Source organism: Pteropus vampyrus, unplaced genomic scaffold (assembly GCF_000151845.1).
Source record: "Pteropus vampyrus isolate Shadow unplaced genomic scaffold, Pvam_2.0 Scaffold138, whole genome shotgun sequence".
Classification (NCBI taxonomy): Eukaryota; Metazoa; Chordata; class Mammalia; order Chiroptera; family Pteropodidae; genus Pteropus; species Pteropus vampyrus.
Genome location: NW_011888919.1, coordinates 320,654 through 344,367, shown reverse-complemented (window position 1 = coordinate 344,367; position 23,714 = coordinate 320,654). Strand labels below are relative to the sequence as shown.

General features: G+C 50.4%; 1 protein-coding gene across 1 annotated transcript in view; it reads left to right on the top strand.

Moving 5' to 3' along the window:
* The first annotated feature begins 5,848 nt into the window (after positions 1-5,848).
* The window catches only part of ARHGAP35 (Rho GTPase activating protein 35), a 63,236-nt gene continuing 45,370 nt past the window's right edge, over positions 5,849-23,714 (top strand). The window contains exons 1-2 of the mRNA XM_023535228.1: positions 5,849-9,749; positions 20,947-21,091. Coding sequence (XP_023390996.1) covers positions 6,066-9,749; positions 20,947-21,091 — 3,829 coding nt within the window. The 5' untranslated portion in view covers positions 5,849-6,065. The remainder of the gene's footprint in view (positions 9,750-20,946; positions 21,092-23,714) is intronic.

Here is a 23,714-nt window from a genome sequence, read left to right as displayed (position 1 = left end):
GACATCGGTGGGATAAAAGATGGTTTTCGTACTGGATTCTCACAGGTGAGAACGCGGTCTGTTTGTTGTCGGAGCCCCGGCCGCCCTTCCCGTCTTCTGCCTCCCATGCGTGAAAACTCTGTTCCTGTCCGTCCGTCTGTCCGTCCCAGAACGTGTCTGGCATTTCCATTCTGGTCACCAGTGTTCTTGCCCTTTCACATCTTTAGGGGGCCTGGGCCATCTCTCCAAGCCCGCCAGTTTTTTCTGTACCAGTTCAAATTTTACTTCTGCCCTGGTACCTTAAGGCCTTGACCACTCCAGAGGCGAATGATCTGCTCTCCCCTTTCCTAGATCCCAGGAAATGGTCTGTGCCATTTATTTTCTTGTGGCTCATTTTTAAGTAAAAATATTGTATCTCAAGTAAATTATAAGATTCACAGCAGCAAGGACAGCGCCCCATTCTTATCACTCACACCTTAGCTCCGTAAACCGTATTTGATTTGGTTGATGGACAGCTCGGTTCTCAATTCTAAAGGTTAGGGACTAGGGCAATACAAAAATGCTTAGCGCCTCTGGAATATTATGAAGCAGGAAGCGCACTGAGCTGCTCTGTACTGGGGCCGTCACTTCTGTTCAGTCGTAGAGGCTGTGTCGTGCTTGTTGAGTTCGATGTCGTCATTTCCCAAGACGCTTCTCACGTGGTAAAGAGACAAGCAGACTAAGGGTACTGCTTCACATTCCCACAGAAACCGCACGGAGGGCGTGAAGACTCCCCCTGCATCCATCAGGGTCATGGGGATCATAATTCTCAAGTACCGCTGAACACTCCCCTCACATATGTTTGCGCACGTCACTGACTTCAGAGTTCTGTAAATTCAGCTGGGTTCCATAGATAAATGAATTAGATGAATAAGGACCGTGGACTCCACTTCCAGATTTTCTTCTCTAATGTGTCTAAAACTTTCAACAAACAAAAAACAAACAAAACAAACAAAAACCTTGAAATTTAATGTTTATTGATATGAAAATGGAAACATTGGGTTTTTAGAGGATATTTTGTTTAAATTCACTGTTCAGTAGACCACAGAGTAGTGTGGGCTTCTCCCTGGAGCTTTCATATCCCATCCTGCCTGGCTCGCTTAGGAAGTCACTTCCTCTAGAAAATTCTCCTTTAGGGGGTCTCTCTCACTGGGAAATGTTTCCTCGTTAGATCCCTTCCTTTTGCTCTTCCCCTCTCTCCTGTAGCTCTGAGTCTTATGTGTCTACGGAGCGTAAACATTTTAAACAGCTGCTGATAGGAATTCATAGCTTTGAAAAGTCATTCTGAAATTTAAGGTGTTGAGAAGTGTGAGGTACTAAGGAGGTTTAGCCTTATTCTGTTAGGTACAGTGCTTGTTTCCATGCCTTTCCCCTGTTGGGATTGAGAAAAATTATCGAACAGGTATTTTGCTGCTTTTGCTAGCAGCTCCCTATGAAATTGTTTCCTTATTATATTATATAACATCATAGTATGAGTGTGGTGGTGGTCTGTGTGTGGTTGTTTGGGATTAAATGCATTTTCAGAATTTCTTGACTGTTCTAGGCACACGTGGTAGTGGTGGTGGACCAGTGTGTCACCGGCCGGTCCAGGTCACAGAGCCTAGAAACGTTTCCCCTTGGAGGTGGGGTGAGGGGTGCGGGGTGGAAGGGTTGTTGACAGTGTGAGCTGCAGCAGTCATAGTAACGCTGGAGCACAGTGGCGTTTCTGTGCCCTGTGAAATGTGTGCTATCTTGGGAATGTTACCGCTTCTTGCCCGGGCGTTTTGTAGAGGTGTTAAGAAGCAGACAGCCTCCTCCTACCTTCCAGTTGAGGCACATGGTCAGATAAACAGCTCTGGGAGCCTGGCGACAGGTTCTAAACCAGCTCTCAGGTAAAGTTTGTGTTATGTCTCTCTAACATATATTTGTGACAAAGAATTGAAAAATACTCCAGAAGTATTTCCTTTCTGAAGTAGTTGACTTACGACGTAAAACTACCTATTAGCTTCTGCATTTTTATTTTTCCAATATAAGTAACTCTAAAGCTCAAAGATAAAGGAGTTACTGTTTTAAAGCATACTTTTTTTCCTCTGCTGTAGCTGTAGTTTCGAAAGGATTAGTACTGTCAAATTATTAATATGGACATTCAGATTTTGCTGTTTGAATAGCTTAGTTGCCCAATACGAACACCCGTTCCCATCAGATTTAAACTGAAGACATTGCAGAGTCTTGGACACGCCCTGTCTTCTACTTTCTCTTTCTTTGTGGCCTTCAGATCATTAAATTTCGTGACTCAGCTAATTTTTTTTACCCACCTCTTAGAAAACATGAACGTGTTTGTGACCAAGCACTTAAGGTTATTTCCTTTAAACCAAGTGTTTGAGACGTTTTTAGATTTATAACTGGCTTTGTTTACCGTGTAATTCAGTCCAATTGAGGAACTAGTAAAACTGCATTATCCAGACATCAAAGACAGACGTAAGACGAGCGTACTTATACCGGGAAACCTATTAGGTTTCTAACAAGTGGAGAGTTATCAGGGATCCAAAAATTAACCACTCCCATGCCAGCTAACTTTTTTTTTGGTAGCTTTTCTTGTTGAGTCAGTTAGCAGCATTCTGGATTTAAAATACCAGTTTGCTACATTCTTGAGAGTTGCTTCCTTTTCTTTAGCATCCTTCAGATTACTGACTTTGAAAGAGCTAAATAGAATACCATGCCGTTAAAATCGTGACTGAACAAGGTGTTGAATGGACAACACATTTTAGTTCGGTTCCAAATTAAGCCGATGTCTTTCCTTCTTGAGGTTTAAGGCAAGTTGGGGCTTCATTTCCTTGAGATTTCTGTGGGAGAGATTATTCAGCCCACTTTACAGAAAAAAAGTGGGGTGATTTATCAGCCGCATGCAGCAGTCATTTGAAGTAGGACCCGTGTCACCAAGTTGCGTTTCGAGATTGGTACAAGTGGGTGGCCTTGAGTCCTACCAGAGCCTGGGGTGAGGATGTGCTGGAGGAGGGCTCTGTGAGCAGAGCAGCACCTCGCACCCTGGCACCTCCTCAGCGCTGCCTGCTAAGGCCCCGTTAAACCTGTCCCTGTGCCCGGCCCAGTCGGACCCGTGCGCATGCGCGGGGGAAGCGCTTCGGTCTCGTGCAGACTTGTCCCTTTCAGGTATTGCAGAGGCCGTGCGTCAGCACACTTCACTTATTCGTAAGCATCTTCTAACTTTACTCGGAGCGGGGGTGGGGAAGGGTGGTTTCGTCTCTTCCCACGGACGCCTGCCCGCGCCTGCTGAGCCTGGGACTGGGCTTCTGGGGGAGCACGCCGCTGCTCATAGTCACGGAGGTGTCTCTTGAAAATAGCCACCCAATTTTTAGATACCACATCTGGCCATGTTTTGTTTCCATAGAGGGTTTGGCTTTCTTCTGGGTTATCGAAGGAAGTACGGGTGTTTGGGAAAGGTCCATGAGGGCATCACCATAGGGGACAGCTGTGCTTGCCCATTCGCCTGCCCCCTTACATCAGAGTAGCGTGTGGGGGTCTGGCTTCCTGTGGCGTTTCCTATGAGACAGGCCACAAAAACATACCAAGATTGCAGAAACGCTGGGTCCCTACCAGGGAGTCTGGAGAAAATGGCTCTGTTTGTGTCAAGTCCTCGTCTTCGGGAGTGTCTCAGGAGAGCCTTCCTTCGGTATGGTCACATTTGCACACAGAGGAGATGGCAGCGCGGTGCAGACAGTGAGTAGCAGCCGGAGACCGATTCCATAGAGGCCACCAGAGATGACGCGTTTTACTTATTTCAGCCGGAAAGTTGCTGCAGACTTTGTAAAGCATCATAACATGTCATCACCGTTCAGGCTGGGTCCTGCAAGCTGCCACTTTGAGCCACCATTTGCGGTTCCCCATAACCTTTGGGAGAGGATCCAAACTCTTTGGAAGTGGCTTAATCCGGCCCCTGCTTCCTCGCCAGCACGTCTCGTCCATTCCCGCCCACCCCCCACCACCACACATACTTTACTTCAGCTGGCTTCCCCATGGGGCGTGCTTTTTTCTGGGGACAGAGGACTCTACACACTTGAATTCCTCCCCTTCGGGTCTCGCCTGAGCTGGACCTTCCTTCAGCAAGGCTGGGTTTGGGGGCTCTTTAATGTGCTCTGATGCCATTCACTTCTTCGCTTTTTCAGTACATGTAAGCTCTGTGGGGACAAGGCCCACTCTTGATCACTCTGCGTCCTTAGCTCTGTGTCGTACGTAGGCTAAGGACGCAGAAATGAACAAGAGTGGGCTTTGTCCCCACAGAGCTTATATTCCTGTCGGAAACACCCTCGTGTTTGCACCCTTTAAAAAAAACTTTTTACTTGGAAATAATTACAAATTTATAGAAAGTTGCAAAAATTAAAACAGCACAGAGTAACATCCGATACACTTTGCCCAGATTCACCTATTGTTAATGTTTTACCTCATTTGCATATTATCTATAGCACATTTTTCCTCTGGACCAGTCACATACATTATGGCCTTTCCCCCCCAAATACTTCAGAGTGTGTTTCCTTAGAGTAGGGTTGTTCTCTCCTATGAGAGTCATCAACTTCATAAATTTACATTGATAAACTGCTTTTATGTAACATTCTGTTCACAGTCCGGTGTTGTTAATTCATCCTATGGTGTCCTGTACCCTCTCCCCCGTCTCCCCCGTCCCCTTCGGCGCAGAATTCAGTCTGCGGTCAAGTAACCGCATTTAGTGATGATGTCTCTTTAGCCTCCCTCACAGCCATTCTTTGTCAGTTATGACAGGGGTCCCCAAACCTCGGGCTGCCGACCAGTACTGGTCTGCGGCCTGTTAGGAACCGGGCCGCACAGCAGGAGGGGAGCGGTGGGCTTGTACCTGTATCTGCAGCCGCTCCCCAGCGCCAGCATCACCGCCTCAGCTCCGCCTCAAACCACAGATCATCAGGCGTTAGATTCTCATAGGAGCACTGGTCCCTGGTGCCACAAAGGTTGGGGACCACTGAGTTATGACATTGATATTTTTTGAAAAGTATTGCATGCCCCCTGTTTTAAATAGTATCTTGCTCATTTTGTGTTTGATGTTTCCTTGTGATGAGGATGAGGTAAAGTATCGTAGGCCATCATACTGCATAGTGATTATCCTCTGGGGGGATCGCGTCTGGGGGCCCATGATGTCCTTCAAGCCCTCTTTGGTGGGGATTTTCATTGCCCAAAGCGTTGCCCAGTTTCTCCACTGTGTAATTAATGTTTTTTAAATTCTTCTCTTTGTAACTAATAGTAAGTAGTCTGTTGGAGGATACCTCAGTTCTGTGCAGATACCCTGCTCCTTATCAAAATTTCTCTCCTTGGTTTGGTGTCAAGTGATGATTCTTGTCTGATCCAGTCGTATAAAGTCAGGTTTCTATTTTTCGCAGTGGGTTATAATTCATCACTATACTTAATGATTTTGGTGCTCCGATTATTCCGGATTTGACCCGCGGGAGCCCCTCGGAACCGGCTTCCGTTTCGTTGTGAGGCGCCCTTTTTCCATCCCTTCCTTTCTTGCACAGCAAGATGGTACAGGCTTATCTTGCACCAACTCCGCCCTAGCCCTGGGATCAGCCGTTTTTCCAAGGAGCCCTCAAACCCTTGTGTGAGCACTTAGCACACTGCTTACTGTGTGTCTTCCTCCACGAGGTGATATTGTGACTCTCTGAGGGCACACAGATGTCAGTCTTATTCACTCTCACGTTTTCACCCAGCGGTAGGTCTGGCACATTTGCTCTTTAAGTATTTGTTGAATAAGAAAATCAATTTTTGCTATAGTTCAGTGATTAAAATTGGTTTCCAAAATGATGATGCTGATGGGTTTTCTTTCCCCTCCCCCATCTAGGAAGATGTTGGCTATTTGGCGATAGAAGTGGTGAAAACTGACCTCACACCGGTAGACGAGCACTACGGGACCTGATCCTCTTGCTGCACGGGCAGCCGGCCCCCACTGAGCATGTCGGGAAGCCATGGAGTCCACTGGAAAACACTAGTCTGATCTTGGAAGTGGCTGATTGTGGCAGGATGTGTCGACGATGATGATGGCCAGAAAGCAAGATGTCCGTGTTCCCACCTACAACATCAGCGTGGTGGGGCTCTCTGGGACCGAGAAGGAGAAGGGCCAGTGCGGCATCGGGAAGTCCTGTCTGTGCAACCGCTTCGTGCGCCCGAGCGCCGACGAGTTCCACTTGGACCACACCTCTGTCCTCAGCACCAGTGACTTTGGCGGGCGGGTGGTCAATAATGACCACTTCCTCTACTGGGGAGAAGTCAGCCGATCCCTGGAGGATTGCGTGGAATGTAAGATGCACATCGTGGAGCAGACTGAGTTCATTGACGATCAGACCTTTCAGCCGCATCGAAGCACGGCCCTGCAGCCCTACATCAAGAGAGCTGCCGCGACCAAGCTCGCGTCGGCTGAGAAACTCATGTACTTTTGCACTGACCAGCTGGGGCTGGAGCAGGACTTTGAGCAGAAACAAATGCCAGATGGAAAGCTGCTGATCGATGGTTTTCTTCTCGGCATTGACGTTAGCAGGGGCATGAATAGGAACTTTGATGACCAGCTCAAGTTTGTCTCAAATCTCTACAATCAGCTTGCAAAAACAAAAAAGCCCATCGTGGTGGTCCTGACTAAGTGTGATGAGGGCGTCGAGCGGTACATTAGAGATGCACATACTTTTGCCTTAAGCAAAAAGAACCTCCAGGTTGTGGAGACCTCAGCAAGATCCAACGTCAACGTGGACTTGGCTTTCAGCACCTTAGTGCAACTCATTGATAAAAGTCGGGGAAAGACGAAAATCATCCCTTACTTTGAAGCTCTCAAGCAGCAGAGTCAGCAGATAGCTACGGCAAAAGACAAGTACGAGTGGCTGGTGAGTCGCATTGTGAAAAACCACAACGAGAACTGGCTGAGTGTCAGCCGAAAGATGCAGGCCTCCCCTGAGTACCAGGACTACGTCTACCTGGAAGGGACCCAGAAAGCCAAGAAGCTGTTTCTCCAGCACATCCACCGCCTCAAACACGAGCACATCGAGCGCCGGAGGAAGCTGTACCTGGCAGCTCTGCCGTTGGCTTTCGAAGCTCTTATACCCAATCTGGATGAAATAGACCACCTGAGCTGCGGAAAAGCCAAAAAGCTCTTGGAGACCAAGCCAGAGTTCCTGAAGTGGTTCGTCGTGCTCGAGGAGACCCCGTGGGATGCCACCAGCCACATCGACAACATGGACAACGAGCGGATTCCCTTCGACTTGATGGACACTGTCCCCGCAGAGCAGCTGTATGAGGCCCACTTAGAGAAGCTGCGGAACGAGAGGAAAAGAGCTGAGATGAGGAGGGCGTTTAAAGAAAACCTGGAGACCTCGCCTTTCATAACTCCTGGCAAACCCTGGGAAGAGGCCCGCAGTTTCATCATGAATGAAGATTTCTACCAGTGGCTGGAAGAATCTGTATACATGGATATCTATGGCAAACACCAAAAGCAAATTATAGACAGGGCAAAGGAGGAGTTTCAGGAGCTGCTTTTGGAATATTCAGAATTGTTCTATGAGCTGGAGCTGGACGCTAAGCCCAGCAAGGAGAAGATGGGTGTTATTCAGGATGTCCTGGGGGAAGAACAGCGGTTTAAAGCGCTGCAGAAGCTCCAGGCGGAGCGCGATGCCCTCATCCTGAAGCACATCCACTTCGTGTACCACCCAACAAAGGAGACGTGCCCCAGCTGCCCAGCCTGCGTGGACGCTAAGATCGAGCACTTGGTTAGTTCCCGGTTTATCCGACCATCTGACCGGAATCAGAAAAATTCACTCTCTGACCCCAACATCGATAGAATCAACTTGGTTATCCTGGGCAAAGATGGCCTTGCCCGAGAGTTGGCCAATGAGATTCGAGCTCTTTGTACAAACGATGACAAGTACGTGATAGATGGTAAAATGTATGAGCTTTCCCTGAGGCCGATAGAAGGGAACGTCAGGCTTCCCGTGAACTCTTTCCAGACGCCCACGTTTCAGCCCCACGGATGTCTCTGCCTCTACAATTCGAAGGAGTCGCTGTCCTACGTGGTGGAGAGCATCGAGAAGAGTAGAGAGTCCACACTCGGCAGGCGAGATAATCACTTAGTCCATCTCCCCCTGACGCTAATTCTGGTGAACAAGAGAGGAGACACCAGCGGAGAGACGCTGCATAGCTTAATCCAGCAAGGCCAGCAGATCGCCAGCAAACTCCAGTGTGTCTTCCTGGACCCTGCCTCTGCCGGCATCGGTTATGGACGCAACATTAACGAAAAGCAGATCAGTCAAGTGTTGAAAGGACTCCTGGACTCTAAGCGTAACTTAAACCTGGTCAGTTCTACCGCTAGCATCAAAGATCTGGCTGACGTTGACCTGCGAATTGTCATGTGTCTGATGTGCGGAGACCCTTTTAGTGCAGACGACATCCTCTTTCCCGTCCTTCAGTCCCAAACCTGTAAATCTTCCCATTGCGGAAGCAACAACTCTGTTTTACTTGAACTACCAATCGGGCTACACAAGAAGCGCATTGAACTGTCTATTCTTTCATACCATTCCTCGTTTAGCATCAGAAAAAGCCGGTTGGTCCATGGGTACATTGTTTTTTATTCAGCCAAACGTAAGGCCTCCTTGGCTATGTTACGTGCCTTTCTTTGTGAAGTGCAGGATATTGTCCCCATTCAGCTGGTCGCACTCACTGACGGCGCCGTAGATGTCCTGGACAATGACTTAAGTCGGGAGCAGCTGACCGAGGGGGAGGAGATCGCTCAAGAGATAGATGGCAGGTTCACAAGCATCCCCTGCAGCCAAGCCCAGCACAAACTCGAGATCTTCCACCCATTTTTTAAGGACGTGGTGGAGAAAAAGAACATAATCGAGGCGACGCACATGTACGATAACGCTGCCGAGGCCTGCAGCACCACGGAGGAGGTGTTCAACTCCCCCCGGGCGGGCTCTCCGCTCTGCAACTCCAACCTGCAGGATTCGGAAGAGGACATCGAGCCCCCTTCCTACAGCCTGTTTCGAGAAGACACGTCGCTGCCCTCTCTGTCCAAAGACCATTCCAAGCTGTGTATGGAGCTGGAGGGGAACGATGGGCTGTCTTTCATCATGAGCAATTTTGAGAGTAAACTCAACAACAAAGTACCTCCGCCAGTCAAACCAAAGCCTCCTCTCCATTTTGATATTACAAAGGGGGATCTGTCTTACTTAGATCAAGGCCACAGAGATGGGCAGAGGAAGTCTGTGTCTTCTAGTACCTGGCTACCTCCGGACGCGTTCGATCCTTCCGATTACGCCGAACCCATGGATGCAGTGGCCAAGCCGAGAAATGAGGAAGAAAACATATACTCGGTGCCCCACGACAGCACCCAAGGCAAGATCATCACCATCCGGAACATCAACAAAGCCCAGTCCAACGGCAGTGGGAACGGTTCCGACAGTGAGATGGACACCAGCTCCCTAGAGCGAGGCCGCAAGGTATCCATCGTGAGCAAGCCAGTGCTGTACAGGACGAGATGCAGCCGGCTGGGGAGGTTCGCTAGCTACCGAACCAGCTTCAGCGTGGGGAGCGATGATGAGCTGGGGCCCATCCGGAAGAAAGAGGAGGATCAGGCGTCCCAAGGTTATAAAGGGGACAATGCCGTCATCCCGTATGAAACAGACGAAGACCCGAGGAGGAGGAACATCCTGCGCAGTCTGCGAAGGAACACCAAGGTGAGACGCGGGGTAGAAGCCAGTCGCAGGCGTGGCCTGCACAGTGTCTTGCTGGGTTGATGGATGATGGCGATTTTCAAGGACAGCGTATCGTGGTAAAAAACTGCTTTATGTGTGTGTGTGTTTGGTCTTTGACTTAGCATGAAAAAGTAAGCAGTGTCTCTGATAGCTACTGCGGGCGGCTCTGAAGTAGTCAGGACCCTGGACAGACAGCCCGAGTCATCTTTGTCCAAAGCGACAGTTAATTACCAGGATGAGCAGAGCTCATTGAACTTGTCAGTGTCCTGACAAGTAGCCAAGCCGATGACGAAGCGCTTGCTCTTCCTTCACTCAAACACCAGAACCCAGCATTGCGTGCCTCGGTCCCTTATGCTAAACAAAAGGTGTCTCGTGTGCTCCGCGTCCCCTTGCCGATCCGTAAAGGTTACTGCATTTCGGATTAGGAAAAATGGGATGGTTATTGTATTTACACACACAAATCAGCGAAGGGTCTTTGGGCACACAAATGAAAAATAAGGACCTTGCCACTGCAAGTTATAAACCTGTCCCAAATTTATAGTCTTGGAGTGCCACCCACCTCCATTATTTTGAGTTGTTCCTGCTGTCGGTGAGCTTCAGCTTTGATTGAGGGACCACAGGTGGGGCGAGGAGGGATGAGAAGGAAGATAAACCGTGGACATTCTGAATGTGGCGCCTGCCGTCAGGTGAGGGGGGGTCCTCAGTGCAGCAGCAGGCGAAGCCTCTGTCTAGTGAAGAATCGCGCTGCAGGGCACAGCGCCCTGGCCCCTTGGTCTTAGGCTTTGAGATAGAAAAGGATTTCCCAGCTCTTCTCTCCCCCCAGTTAGAGTAGAGGGAGAGCCTCTTTTTCCGAGAAAAACGTGGTGAGGCACAGCAGGCCTGGGTCACCTGCCTGCCCTCGACCAGCACCATACGCAGAGTGTTTTCTCTGCACTGAGAGCTTTTGCTCCTCTGCTTACCACGAAACCGCAGAGAGCAAAGTCGCTTGTCTGAAAGTATTTGGGAAACTTTGGAAAGAAAGGTTGCCAGAAATGTATGTTACAAGATGCGCCAGGTCGGAGGGCCCTAGAGTCCAGGCTGTCTTGAGAGCTGCCGATTGCGGTGTGGAATTCCTCCCGGAGGCGGAGGCCAGTCCCACGGCTCTCGCTGGCTGAGAGGGCCCTTGGAGGTGGCAGGTCATGGCGCCAGCATAGAGTGCTCCTCAGTCACCACTGGCCAGAGCTTCCAGAATTTTCCTACCTATGCGGTGTGAGAAAGGGCTGGGTAGTATCACGGTGCGTTCTTTCCCCTCCCCCTCGGAGCTGGCTTAATGAATACTGTAGGCATTCCTCTGCTGTCTGTCTCCTCGATTCGTTTCTCCACTTGGATTCCTTTACCTGCCTTCAGTATTTTGTTCTCTAAAGGCAGCGGGCAGCCCCACCCAAAGCGTGAAGCCGGAAGGTGGTCTGACCTGGCTCCCCGTGTTTCCCCACCACTCTCCTGTGGAATGAAGCTGGGATCCAAACATTTTGAACATTTCGACTTCTCCTCCTCCTCCACTCCCAACGAAGACTGGCGCCAGAACAGCTCATCTGTGTGCTGACAGTCTTCTAATTTGTGGGGGTGTGTGCACACCTGGGAATCAGGAAGGTGGCATGAGAGCACACTGAAATGTAACTGCTTTTCTGACTTCTCCCTTTTAATATCTGTTGGAAACGACGCTCTTAAAGCTTATTCCCAAACAAGCCATGCTTCTGAGCTCACACTGTGTGGGCTCGACAGAAACAGCTGGTTCTGGTGGGCCTGTGGGTTGGCCCCGGGCACGCTGGTGAAGAGCACTTCTCACCGCGCCGCAGCCGGGGCGTCCTTGTCGGGGCGTCCTTGCCGGGTCGCTGTGTCAGCATGTAAGCAGCGGTCGACTTCCTGTCTTAGTTCTGTGGGCCACACCCCTTCAGAGCAAACAGAAATGATGCCTCTGGCCCAAGAGCAGTTGCGTGCCAGCGGTCAGTTTAGGAGTATCCTTTGGAAAGAGTGAGTAAAAGGTGAAATTGTCTTTTCCTGCCTTAGAAAATGGTACTTTGGAATGAGTAAAGCTGCTTCGTCATCTTAACGCAGAGATAAGCAACGCCTTGATTCTCTTCCCGGTTGGAGCAAACCTATTAAAGTGGCTGCCATTAACGCAGACTGACACTTGTTTTACTGGAAAAGCAAGATAAATGGGCCAGAGAATGCCCAGCCAGCCTCTGCATGGGGGATTTGGCATTCCATTTTTATTGGCATGACAAAGCAATAAGTATTTATTTGAAGTGAGGTGGGTGCCAGTTGGTAATGGAAAACACACTTACTTAGTGCCTCCTGCCTGCCGGAGCCCACTGGGGAAGTGGCACAGATCCTTCCTTCTTGCCCAGATCTAAGTGCCCAGTTGAGGTGGCAGGATCTGCACAGCTTCTGAAAATAGGTGGTCTGCCCGGAGGGCTGTGTTGGGCGGAGCAGAAATCCCACGTTGGAGGTGGTTGAGGTAGAGAGAGAGAGTGTGAGAGAGAGAGAGAGAGAGAGAGAGAGAGAGAGAGAGTGAGTGTGTGTGTGTGTGTGTAGTGATTAGGAGCTTGGGTGGAGGGACTGGGTGCTAAAGTCACATCCCAACTCCTCCGTTTCCTCACCGGGACTTTGGCCGTGTGATTCACCTCCCTTCTTTCAAAGGGGAGAATGTAGTAGCACCTTCTTCATAGGGCTGTGGGAGACGGAGTGAGGTTATGCAGAGAAAGCATGGAGCACGTTGCATGCTGAATAAGCAGTCGTTGTCATTATTTAAGTAGACCTGGAGAGTGAGGCGAGGAAAGGCTGGAAGCTGTGTTGGAGGAAAGGAGAAAGCTGGCCTGTTCCGGGGCCGACACCGCCCCTCCCTCCTGTGTAAGTGTGGCCCCTGTGTGTGACTTCGCCGCCTGCCCAGCACTGACCCAGCATCGGCTCCGACAGCAGGAAAGGCTGTGCTCTGGGCCCCTGTGCAGGAGGAGGCGTTGCTCGGCGCTCTTGCTCATTTGCTAGATTACCTCCTTACTGTGACATTGGACTTGGAGTGGGGGACTCGCTTTCATTTCTGCTAATGGAAGTGTGGACTGTGGAGCCGACTCTCATTCTGGGTCCGCTTCCCGGTGAAGCATCTAGCAGCCCGCCCTCCGCACGGGGGCCTTCCGCCGGGCGCTGGGTGGAGTGGAAGACCCACGCCGGCCCTTCGGTGGGGCCGCGAGTAGGTGCTTTGTCTGCGCGGCGCTGTCGCTGTGACGGTCTCTGTCTCCTGGGGCCCACGTGCACGGAGCGCCAGTCAGGCCAGCAGGGTCTTCTTCTAAAGCCAAAGGCCGGGCCGGGCCGGGATGCCTTGCCCCAGAGTGCGCCTGTTGGGCAGGCTTGGATTGCTGAATTTAGTGTGTGTGACCATGGATTAAAGAGAAGCCATAATTGGCTATTTACTCCTCTATCTGATGTACTCTTTATTTTTGTGTTAAAAAAAAAAAGACAAAGCAGAATGATAAAGAAAATCTTTCACTGTAGCTACCACATGACAAGACAACCTATTGAAAAGCAAACCAATTCAATCACGCATTGTTTGGTCTATAAGGCACCAAGTAAGCAGTTTGACAGTTTGTGCTCCCGCACCCCCCCCCCCCCCCCCCCCACCACAAAGCTGGCTGGCAGAAATCTGAGATCTCTGGCCAGTGGGCAGGGTTTTCGAGATTTCAGTGCCCCCCCCCCCCCCCGTGAATTGGCTTATTTCATTGGATTCGGTGAATTGGCTGGTTGTTGTGGCTTTGTGTGGACACAGCTCTCATTTTGTGAAGCCTAAACGGAGTTAAAGTTTCTTCTGTGAATAAAAACCAGCTGGGGGATCGGGCTGCTCCCTCCCCATGGAGGGCCGTTGCATTTTGACAGACGCTGAATGGTATGAAATACGAGCTCTTTGTAACCTGCCCAGGAAAAGAGTCTCAGTGTGTGCGTCCTACGCAGTGAGCTGTGAGGCCTCATAGATATCCTGGTCTTAGAAACGAGGTGGGGGTGCTGACTTTACCTTGAGGCTTCCGATTCTTAACAGAATTGTATAGAATGCTCCTCAGTCACCAAGAGCAAGGAATGCTCTTGCTCCGAGGCACATGCTCATTCATTCTTTTAGGAAGGAGCCCGTTCAGTGCACGGGCGCTTGGTGAACCCTGCTGTTCCTCCAGTTCAGGCACCAGGCGGCTGGGCGGTCAGCCCATGCGTCCCGCATCCCAAGTGTTAGCAAAGAGGGGTGCAGAGTTCCTCCAGGGGGTTCGGTAGCGAGGAGTTCTATCCTCAGCTGGGACTTCCGGGAACGCTCCCCAGCGAAGCACTACGCGCAGCGCAGACTTGAAGGGCGAGTCAGCAGGCGAGTCCGGGGAGTCGGAGGCTTCCTGGGGAGAGCCTCGGAGAAAACAGTTTGGAACTCGAAGCTGATGAAACGAGTCATGTTGTAAGAGTCGAAAGAAACGGCGAGTTGGCTGCTGCAGAGAGGGAGGGAGAACCAGGCCGGATGGCAGGGCTGTGGGTACCTCTGAGGGGTATGGCATTGCGCTACCTTTACTGAATACCTGCTGTGCACCAGGTACGGTGACGGTCATTTTCACATTAGTTTTTTATGTATTTATCTTACCAGCCTTAATGAAGTGATTTTTTAATAAAAATTCCCGTTTGAGAGATGAGGAAACAGGCTCAGAGAGATTGCCCTGCCCAAGTCACGGCAGTTACTGAGTGCGGGAGCAGAGCTTTTTGAACCCTGGTCCTCTGACGTCCACTTCCGATGGGTGTGAGAACCCAGCGTACAAGCAAGATGGTGTCCAGCAGCCAGGCACGCATCCGGAGCGCTGTCAGCCCAGTCAGGTTGCTCGTTTCAGACACAGGACTTTGACGATCATCTGGGAAAGCCCTTTCCCACTGCCCCCTAAGAACAGCATGGTGAGTCGAGTCGCTTACGGGACGACAAAGGCACGCAGACGCCGAAAGAACAACTGGATCTTTAAGAAATTGTTTTGAACTGGTGTCATTCGGTTCTCAGTTTATTTTAAGCCCAAAGAACTGCTGTAGTGTGTTTTTGGTGACAAAAATAGACTATCTTTAACTGTCTGCCTTAGCTTACAGCACACCTGTTCTTTAAAAAAAAATTACAATAGACAACACAACTCCCTTTTTCAAAGAACAGAATTCTTCTGATCTTCACTGAGCCGAGTTGTTCACCTCCATCACCTAGTGTTACTGAAATACCTTTGTAAGGACTCGGGTTATTCCAGCTTGGGTCGAGAATCACCTCTGCTTCCATAGAGCAAGGCTTCCTGAGTGCGTTTCTCCCGTGCTGGAGAGGAGGTGAGCAGTCAGAACTGACCTCTGAGAGGCCACATCCAGTGTTCGAGTCAGGCAGGGAGTTCGTGAAAATGTCCCGGAACTGGTGGACCCCTCGCTACTTAGCCCCCTGCCGCACTGGCCGTTCAGCCTGAGCCAGCAGCGAGGACTGACCCAGGTTTGCTAGATGCCACGCCTTTCTAGAGCAAAAAGCTGTGGTCGCAATTTATTTGGGGCCCCTGCGGAGACGACCTGCCTTCCTTTTCCCATCATGCGAGAGGGATGCTGGGAAAGCCGAGAGCTCCTGCTACTTCCTGTTCCTTCCCTAATAAAGGCACCCCGAGCTGGCGAGTGACCCAGTCGTCGTCCCGACTGCCAGCTTGAGGGAGACAAGCCCAAGCGTGTGCGCTTTCGTAGTTGACGGCCAGTAAGGGCAAATCCACCTTCAGGTTTTCTCTTAAACTTGGGCTTCCATTTTTTCAGAGCCAGAAGGGGGAGCACCAGTTAACCTGAATACACCTGGGGCATGAGTGAGTAACTTCATTGAAAAGGTCTTTTTAATGCTTGTTGGAAGTGAGAGAGAATCAGGGTCCTTTGGGGGAACCTATAGCGATGTAGTTCATGGAATCTTTCAGTATTTCTGTCCACCAGTTACAGTTAGTCAGGGTGTGCCACCACACGACCTGGCAAAGCGTGCGTGTGACCCTCTAGGCAAGCGTTCTCAACCTTTGTGGCCCCAGGGATCGGTGCTCCTATGGGAACCTAATGCCCGAGGAGCCGAAGCAGAGCTGAGGCGGTGATGCTGGCGCTGGGGAGCGGCTGCGATCACAGATGAAGCTTTGCTCACCTGCCTGCTGCTCGCCTGCTGCTCACCTCCTGCTGTGAGGCCCTGGTCCTAACGGACGAGGGACCGCTCCCGGTCCATGGCCCAGGGGTTGGGGACCTCCGCTCCCAGGTCTGCTTTATCAGTTTCCCTCTCAAAAGGGAGAGTTGTCACCATTCAGAGGACCCTGTCCCTGTTCCAGACTACATTCTGTATATGGTGTTTCTCCTTTAAAAAAAAAGAAGGAAGGATCCAGCAGCCTGGATTCTGTTGTTTTACTTCTTTTATTAGATCTGTTACCGAGCATTTAAGAGGATGCGCTCAGTGATACAACTCTAGTAATCGTCTTTTCTGACTCTAAAATCTGTTAAGTAATTTGACACGTATAAGGGGTTATGGAGACCAGGAGAGAATATTTGAAGTTGACAGTTTAGAATCACTACACAGCCGTACCTGCCGTTCCCACAGAAGATAGAATGGTCTTCATACGGGAAGAGTGGCTGCCCTCTCTGTTGGCTCCACAGGATCCTCTTGGTGGTTCAGTTGGGATCTGTCATCTGACACCTAGGTCACGTTGCTTACTGTGGATGCAGGCCTTCTCTTACCAATTAGATCGTAAGCTCATTGAGGGTGAGCGATGGCTTTGCTGGTGGTATTAGCTCTGCTGCGAGTTTGCCATGTGACCTTGGGCAAATTCGTTCCAAAAGAAAAATGCCAGGATTCTTGCCCTCTAGGAACTTAGCGCAATGGGAGATTGCCGTATGAGTATGTAAATGACTATCCCTGTTCAGTGCCCTCGGTCACCCAGGGAAGTGATGGTCTGCGACACGGTTGTCAGCGTGGATGAGACCTGAGCCTCAGCCCCTCGCATCCGAGGGCGAGCAGCACAGTGTCAGGACAAGGAGAAACCTCTGGACCCACAGAGGCAGCCTGAACGTGAAGAAATATCAAACACTGGCCCCATGCACCGTTGGAAACTGGTTTTGTTCAGGAAGTTTATTGGCCACCTACTGCACACGAGGCTCTGGAACCCAGTCATCGTATAGGCTGATCCTGTTTCTTCGTCCTTGGCTGCCATTCCAGCCTTCTTCTTGCCCCCGTGGACGTGGAGGCGCTGTGGAGCGGGCTCAGCATCCTGCAGGCCGGCGACTGACATCTCTCCACGCCACCAAGTCGAGTGTCCCCTCCTTGCTCTTTTCTCAGTTGGGAAAAGCCGAGAAGCAAGAAGCAAATTCCAGTCCCCATTTCTCTGCATTGCGACCCCTCCAGAAACCGGTGGTTCGTTTGTTTCCTTTGCCGCCTGGTTAGTATCAAGAGTAAGGATCAAAAAATGTTGATTCAAAAGGACAAGGTGAAGAGGATTCAAGCTGACCGACCGGTCCTTGGTTTCTGTCTGTGGCGTTTCGTCACGAGATGTTCACGCAGGGGGTGGTCATCGATCACCGACCCCGGAGTCCCGGTTCTTTTCAGTTCTGGGCGTGACTGTGCGCCTCCGTTTTCTCATCTGTTTAATGGGCTGCGTAGGCCCCTTCCTTGAAGGCTGGTCTGACCACCTAGCACAGTGTCCCGCACGTGACCTCTCCGGATGAATCACTGTCGTCTCGGTTTTGACTCAGTCACACTCCAGACTTGGAGGCACAGATGTGTAGCTTGTTGTCAGGGCTGGGTTTCCTCTGGCTAGATGCTGTTTCAGGTCAGCCTGCTAAGTAACTGTCCCCCCAAGAAGATGGATGTTTGGGATGGTGTTACTTTTTCCTCTCCAAGGACCTGATGTCGGGAGGGTTCCTGTGACTCTCTCATGAGTGACACACATCTGACCGGGGACGGAGACATCTGGCGGGCCACTCAGAAGAATGGCATTTCCGCCCGACGTGTGCCAGCAGCCCCTCAGATGCCCGGCGTGGTGCTCGCCCCGCCAGCAGCCTGGCCCAGCCCTTGGCGTGCGCCGCAGATGCCGGCTTCCTTACGAAGAAGCTTGGAGTCAGCTGCGCAAGGGTTCCTTACCTAATTCTGTGACACCCGACAGAGCCTTCGGTTATTCCAAGGGGGTATTTGACATTCCGTAAACCAGAGTTTGTTTACATCTTAGAGAGAGATGTAATCTCCGCGTTTGTAAGCCAAAGTGCTGGGCTAAGTCTTGGACTCCAGGTGAGAGGCCTTCCATCACACGCAGCATCTCCTCGCCAACGGGCGTGGCAGGCGGGTTGCAGCCTTTGCTTCAAATAGGTATGGGGCAGTCCCTTCATTTTTAAACAGCTGGGGGGGTTTCGTTTTCTAAATTTCTCTTTATAAGAGCCAAACTTGCTTCTCCGTGTCTTCCTCTTCTCTCCCCCCACGTGACCCTATGGAATCATACAAAATAATCTGTTCTCTTTCCATGAGATAGTCCTGTCGCTATTGGAAACAGCCGTGGTAATGCCCAGTCTTACCTTTATCCAAAGCCCAAGCTCATAAACATTATCGAGATACTTTCTCCAAAATAATCAGCGCCTTTGTGGACGCTCACATGAGGAAAAAAATGCTCCAAACAAATGGTTTTTCCTAAAACCACAGAAATACAACTGAGGTTTTGGCCTTTGTTAAACTATCTACTAAAAAAGAAGGTAACCAAATAGGATCAAGGTAAATGGATCCAGATGTATCTCCAGCAATCGGTTTCATTTCCAAGTCAATGAGACCCATTTAGAAGAATGGGTCTTCTTTTTTACTTTTAAATGTGCACAGCTTATAAACTCTAAAGTATGTAGAAGTCTCTGCATGAAACCCTCTGAAGAGGACAACTAACTAACTAGCTCCTAGGTCGGGTCAGCCATCGCCTTTTCCTTATCCTGCCCATCTTCATTCCTCTGGTACCCTTTATTTGGGAACAAATCACTTCCTGTTTAGTCTGAGATTCTCTTAAGGACTTCCTGTGCAAACAAGTGGCAGAAAAAGAACAGCTGAGAATAAAATGTACGTGAAAGAAGGAACAAGCCCGTTGCTGGGCTGTCGGCTGACAGTACCTGGAATAACAACCCAAAGGCAGAGACCGTCCAGCGTACAGCCTGCTGACTGGATGGGGGTCGTAATTCAGTGTGAATGGATCCTGTGGTCTCAGAGAAGAGCCCCTCACTCACTCCACAGAGCCTGATCCTAAGACCAGTGTCACAGCTGCTCAGGTTGCGGGGAATGGCTGCCGCTGCTCCCCTGTAGACTGGGGCAAACAGTCTCAGACTTCACACTTTTTACAAAGAAGTAAGGAAAAGCAAATTAACGATTTATGTTGTGCCTTCACATGAAATAACCAATCTGGACTCTCCTTCCAGCATCTTCTACTTGCACGAAGTACAACATAAATAATGTAAGCTTCGAATCTGACAGACCTGGGTTCGAATCCTGACAGACAAGGTCTGTGACTTTGGTCAAGTGACTTAACATCTCAGGGACAGCACCCTGCTCACAGGCTGGTCGTGAGGGTGAAATGATACGACGTACGGGAAGGGGTCAACACCTGGTGTACAGTAGTCACCCAATAAATGTGAGCGCTGTCTAAAGGCCAGAGAGCGCCAAGCAGCCGGGTCCCAGCCGTCAGGCACTGGGGTCGACTTCATATCGTTCATCAGCTGTAGAATCCGAATGTGCAAAGAAGGCCATCTGGATGTCAGGAACGTTCCTTTTGCCCGTCCCAATCGTGCAGGATTTGCCTGTGAAAACGAGCACTGTCCTGCGGTAAAACCGAGGCTTCCAGGTCAGGTGGTGAGAAGGAATAAGAAGCAGAACCGTCCGGGAAGCTGCAAGGGAGCTCTCTGTAGTCCCCAGACCGCCTCGCAGCCGTGGTTCCCAGGACTAGACAGTGAGCCGTGACCTTGCGCTTCCTCCGCCTGCGCAGCGCTAGGACAGTTCACGAGGCACCTTCTAGCACCCTGAGGAGCCGGAGAGCCACGCCTCCGTCAGCCGAACGCTTACCGTGTGGTAGACGCTGAAGTTCTTTGTATGCAGGACTTCATTCCAGATTCACAGCAGATCTGTGGTGTGGGTGTTAAGAACCCCATTTTACAGAAGCGGAAGCTGAGTCATAGAACATTTCAGTCACTTGCCCGAGTCAGTCTGTCTGACCGCAGAGCCTGTGCTCCTAACGCTGTGGTTCATCGCCGCCTTCTGAAAGTTTTCGGGATAGGCGGACCGCTAACCGGGGACCGAGTAAGTGGTTGGGGTGCAGTGCAATCTGGATAACTTCTAACAGTAGTGAAGACCCACGGACATAAAATACCAAGGTCTTTGGGGACAGACCCTCCAGCACTCGCTTACCAGTTGTGTCATTTAGGCATGTGACATTTTTCCTTTGTACAATGGAATGATCGAACATCCGGAGGTTTAAAAAAAAAAAAAAGTATTTGGCACTTCCTTGCGACGTAGTAAGTTCTCAAGTAGTTGCTGTGCTGCTCTGACTACATGAGGAAGGTGACTGAGAAAGGAAAGACAGAGAATTCTTTTCTTTGCCTCGTTGGATTCGTTTTACTCTCCTAGTGCAGAAGCCATTCACCCCAGGCTAAGGTGTGGAAGGGAATTCCCACTTGGGGCCATCAGAACCCATGCGTCTCTCTGTCCTGTAAAGAGGAAATTATTAGTTCTCAGTTTCATCTTTTATCTTTGTAGGAGTTTAGCCTTCTTTGGGTGGATCACATCTATTACTTGCGTGGGATGTTTGGAAAACTTCCTGTTTACTCCAGTGCACCCCTCATAAAGGATGTGGATAGTCATTTCATTGTCACTAAGTAAACATGGCCCGCTTCTTATAAACACCTTTGTTCTGATAGCGCAGTCTCACACTCCGGGGGCGACTTTGTGGCAGCTTGCTGGCATCTTATGTGACATTCGGAGGTTGGAAAATACAAAATTAGTGAGACGAACAAAATAGGCCTCTTTATGCCGCTTGGACCCTTTCCAGCAGTTTCCACGCCACTGCGAGCTCCCCTCTGCAAGCCTTCCTGATGTTTCAGTGCATGTCGAGACTCACTTTGTTTTTCTGCTTTCTTTTCTCTTCCTGGACAGAAACCAAAGCCCAAACCCCGGCCGTCCATCACGAAGGCAACCTGGGAGAGTAACTATTTTGGGGTCCCCTTAACGACCGTCGTGACTCCAGAGAAGCCAATCCCTATTTTTATTGAGAGGTGTATTGAGTACATTGAAGCCACAGGTAAGCACGTTGCCTCAGAGCCGGTCCCGGCCTTCGCCGTCTGCGGATGCTTCCCAGGGGGCTGAGCCGGCCGAGGCGCCCTGACAGGTGTCAGGACCGCCCCCCTCCATCTCCACGTGGTGGTGGGACCGTGGTGCGGGGTGTGTCTGAGCTGTCAGGAGGTGGGGCGGGCCTGGCCTCAGGGCTGCAGTGCGGTGTGGCTGTCCCAGCCCCATCTCTGTGGTCGTCCGTGTCCCCGTCCCCCACCCCTGTCTTAGCACGCAGCTTGTCTGTGTCAGCTTCTTGAGGGCAGCGAAGGGGTTTTATTTGTCACTGTGTCCCCAGCACGAGACTGGACACAAATGGTAGTACATTTGGCTTAGTAAAGTGAACGACTAGTCGCGGCCATCATGGCCCTTAACCATTGACAGGTGCCCGAGATCCATGTGTGAGACACTTTTTCCCTGAGGTAAAAACCAGCTAGGACGTGGGTATCTTGTGGTCAAGCAGCTGCATTTCAGCTCCACTTGACGACTGATGTCATCTCAGAGACCAGCTCTCTTCAGATTTTCCGCATAGTTCTTAAAGTGACAAGATTTTACCTGCGTTAAAACATTGCATAACGTCTCTCTGGCCTCTCCTTGGAAACCCCTGGAGCTCCCGTTGTTTCCTTGATCATCTGGTGGACGTGCTCAAGGCCGATGAGCTTTGGGGAGAAGGAGCTGTGGCGGGCGCAGGGTCAGATGGATTCTTGAGCCCGAGAACATAGGCTTCATCTGCTTGGAAACCAAGGTGGGATGACGGGCTCCCTGCGTGTGCTCTTCCTGCTTCCAGAGTTGTCTGTCGTGACGCTAAGTGTCGTGTGGTGTGGACAGCCGGCCAGGCTCTGCTGATGATTTCAGCAGCATCGCGTTAAGCTGAGTCACTGGTGTTAATATTTCCTTAGGATGTGTGGAATCCGGGAGGCTAGATTTCAGGTTGAAGCCCGTTAAAGACTTTGTCATTATTTCCAGGGTTTTCTCTGCCGCGTGCTGGGGTTGAATCACAGCAAGCACTTTGCATAATCATGGCAGGTCTGTAGCTTTGCTCAGTCCTTTCAGCACCTGAAGCCTTTTCTGAGTCTCCGTCTCCTGGACACTGGTTTCGTATCAGTTTCTTCCCGGCGCATCTCCTTGGGCCAGGAGAGACTCCCCACAAAGCAAATCGAGTGATCGAAGCCTCCCTTTCTTGCCGACCAAACACTTCAGGGAGTTCGTGTCATTGGCTGGGCGGGGGTCGGGGTAGTGCATTTTTTCCCTAAATTTTTTTACTTCGAATTTATTTCAGATTTATGGGAAAGTTGTGACAACAAAAATTATAAGCTTGTAACAAATCGAAAGTTATAAAAATTCCCAGGTTCTCTCAATGGTAACATTTTACCACATTTCCGGGATCATTCTTTCTCTCTCTATAATTTTTTTTTTGAAAGTTGCAGATAATGATGCACCTTTGTTTGTAAATTCTTCAGTGGGCAGTTCCTAAAAACATTCTTGCAGAACCACCATGCAATTTTCAGAATTAGGACATTGACTAGGACTGATCCAGTACTAATCTGTAGACATTTTCATTTCATTAGTTGTCCCATTAATGTCCTTTATAGCAAAAGTCAAAAGTTTTGGTCCAGAGCTAATTCCAGACCACATTGTATGTAGTGGTCTTTTTCATCTCTTTTAATCTAGAACCATTCGGTCGGTCTGGTTTTCGTGGCCTTGATAGTTTTAAAGAGTGTGGATCAGTTATTTCGTAGGATGTTCCTCAACCTGGGGGTTTTTGCTGTTTGCTTACGATCGGATTCGGGCGTGTGCTCCTGGGAACAGCAGGGAGCGGTGCATCGCACCAGGTGGCACGCACTGTCGGTTTGTCCCATCACTAGGGACGTCTGGTTCGGTCCCCTGGTTCGGGTGGTGGTTCTGCCAAGCTTCTTCACTGTGACGCTGCTCTCTGCCCCTTTGTAACTGACCCAGTATTTCATGGGAAGATGCTTTGAGACAGTAGCATCCGGTTCCCCCTAATACTGTCACCCACTAGTTTCAGCATCCGTTGATGGCTCATGCCTGAGACAAGGATCGCCATCGTTTCTCTAACTCCGAGTCCTTCTGCGTTTGTTAGCTGGGATTCCTCTGTCTGGGCCAGCTTCCCCTTCTCAGGTGGCACCTCGTATGAGTGGCCTCGAGTGGCTCACCTGCGGCAGCACCGGGAGCCTGAATGCGAGCCATGTGCCCTCTAGTTGAGCACATCGGTGTCCCAGCCTGCCCATCCCCCCCCACTCCCCCGCCACCCCCCGCCTTGCTTCTCTCACTCTTAGGCTGTGATTAGCTCTTTTTCTAGCCAGTGACAAAATATACCTCTCCCTGCTCTTCTGCTTCTGAATCCGCTCAGGTGTGGAGACCTTTTCGGTCCTGCCCCCAGTCCGCCTCCGGCCACTCCTCAGCTGCTGCTTCTCTTGAATCTTTGCTAGACTACACCACCGTCTTCCATGTCACCCAAAAGCTTAGAGCTTCAGGGTCATCTCTGACTCATCTAATCGGTTCCCAAGTCTGTCGCTTCTACTTTGTCATCTCTTGGCTCTGTTCCCTCCGCTTCATTTCCGCTGTCCCACCATCAC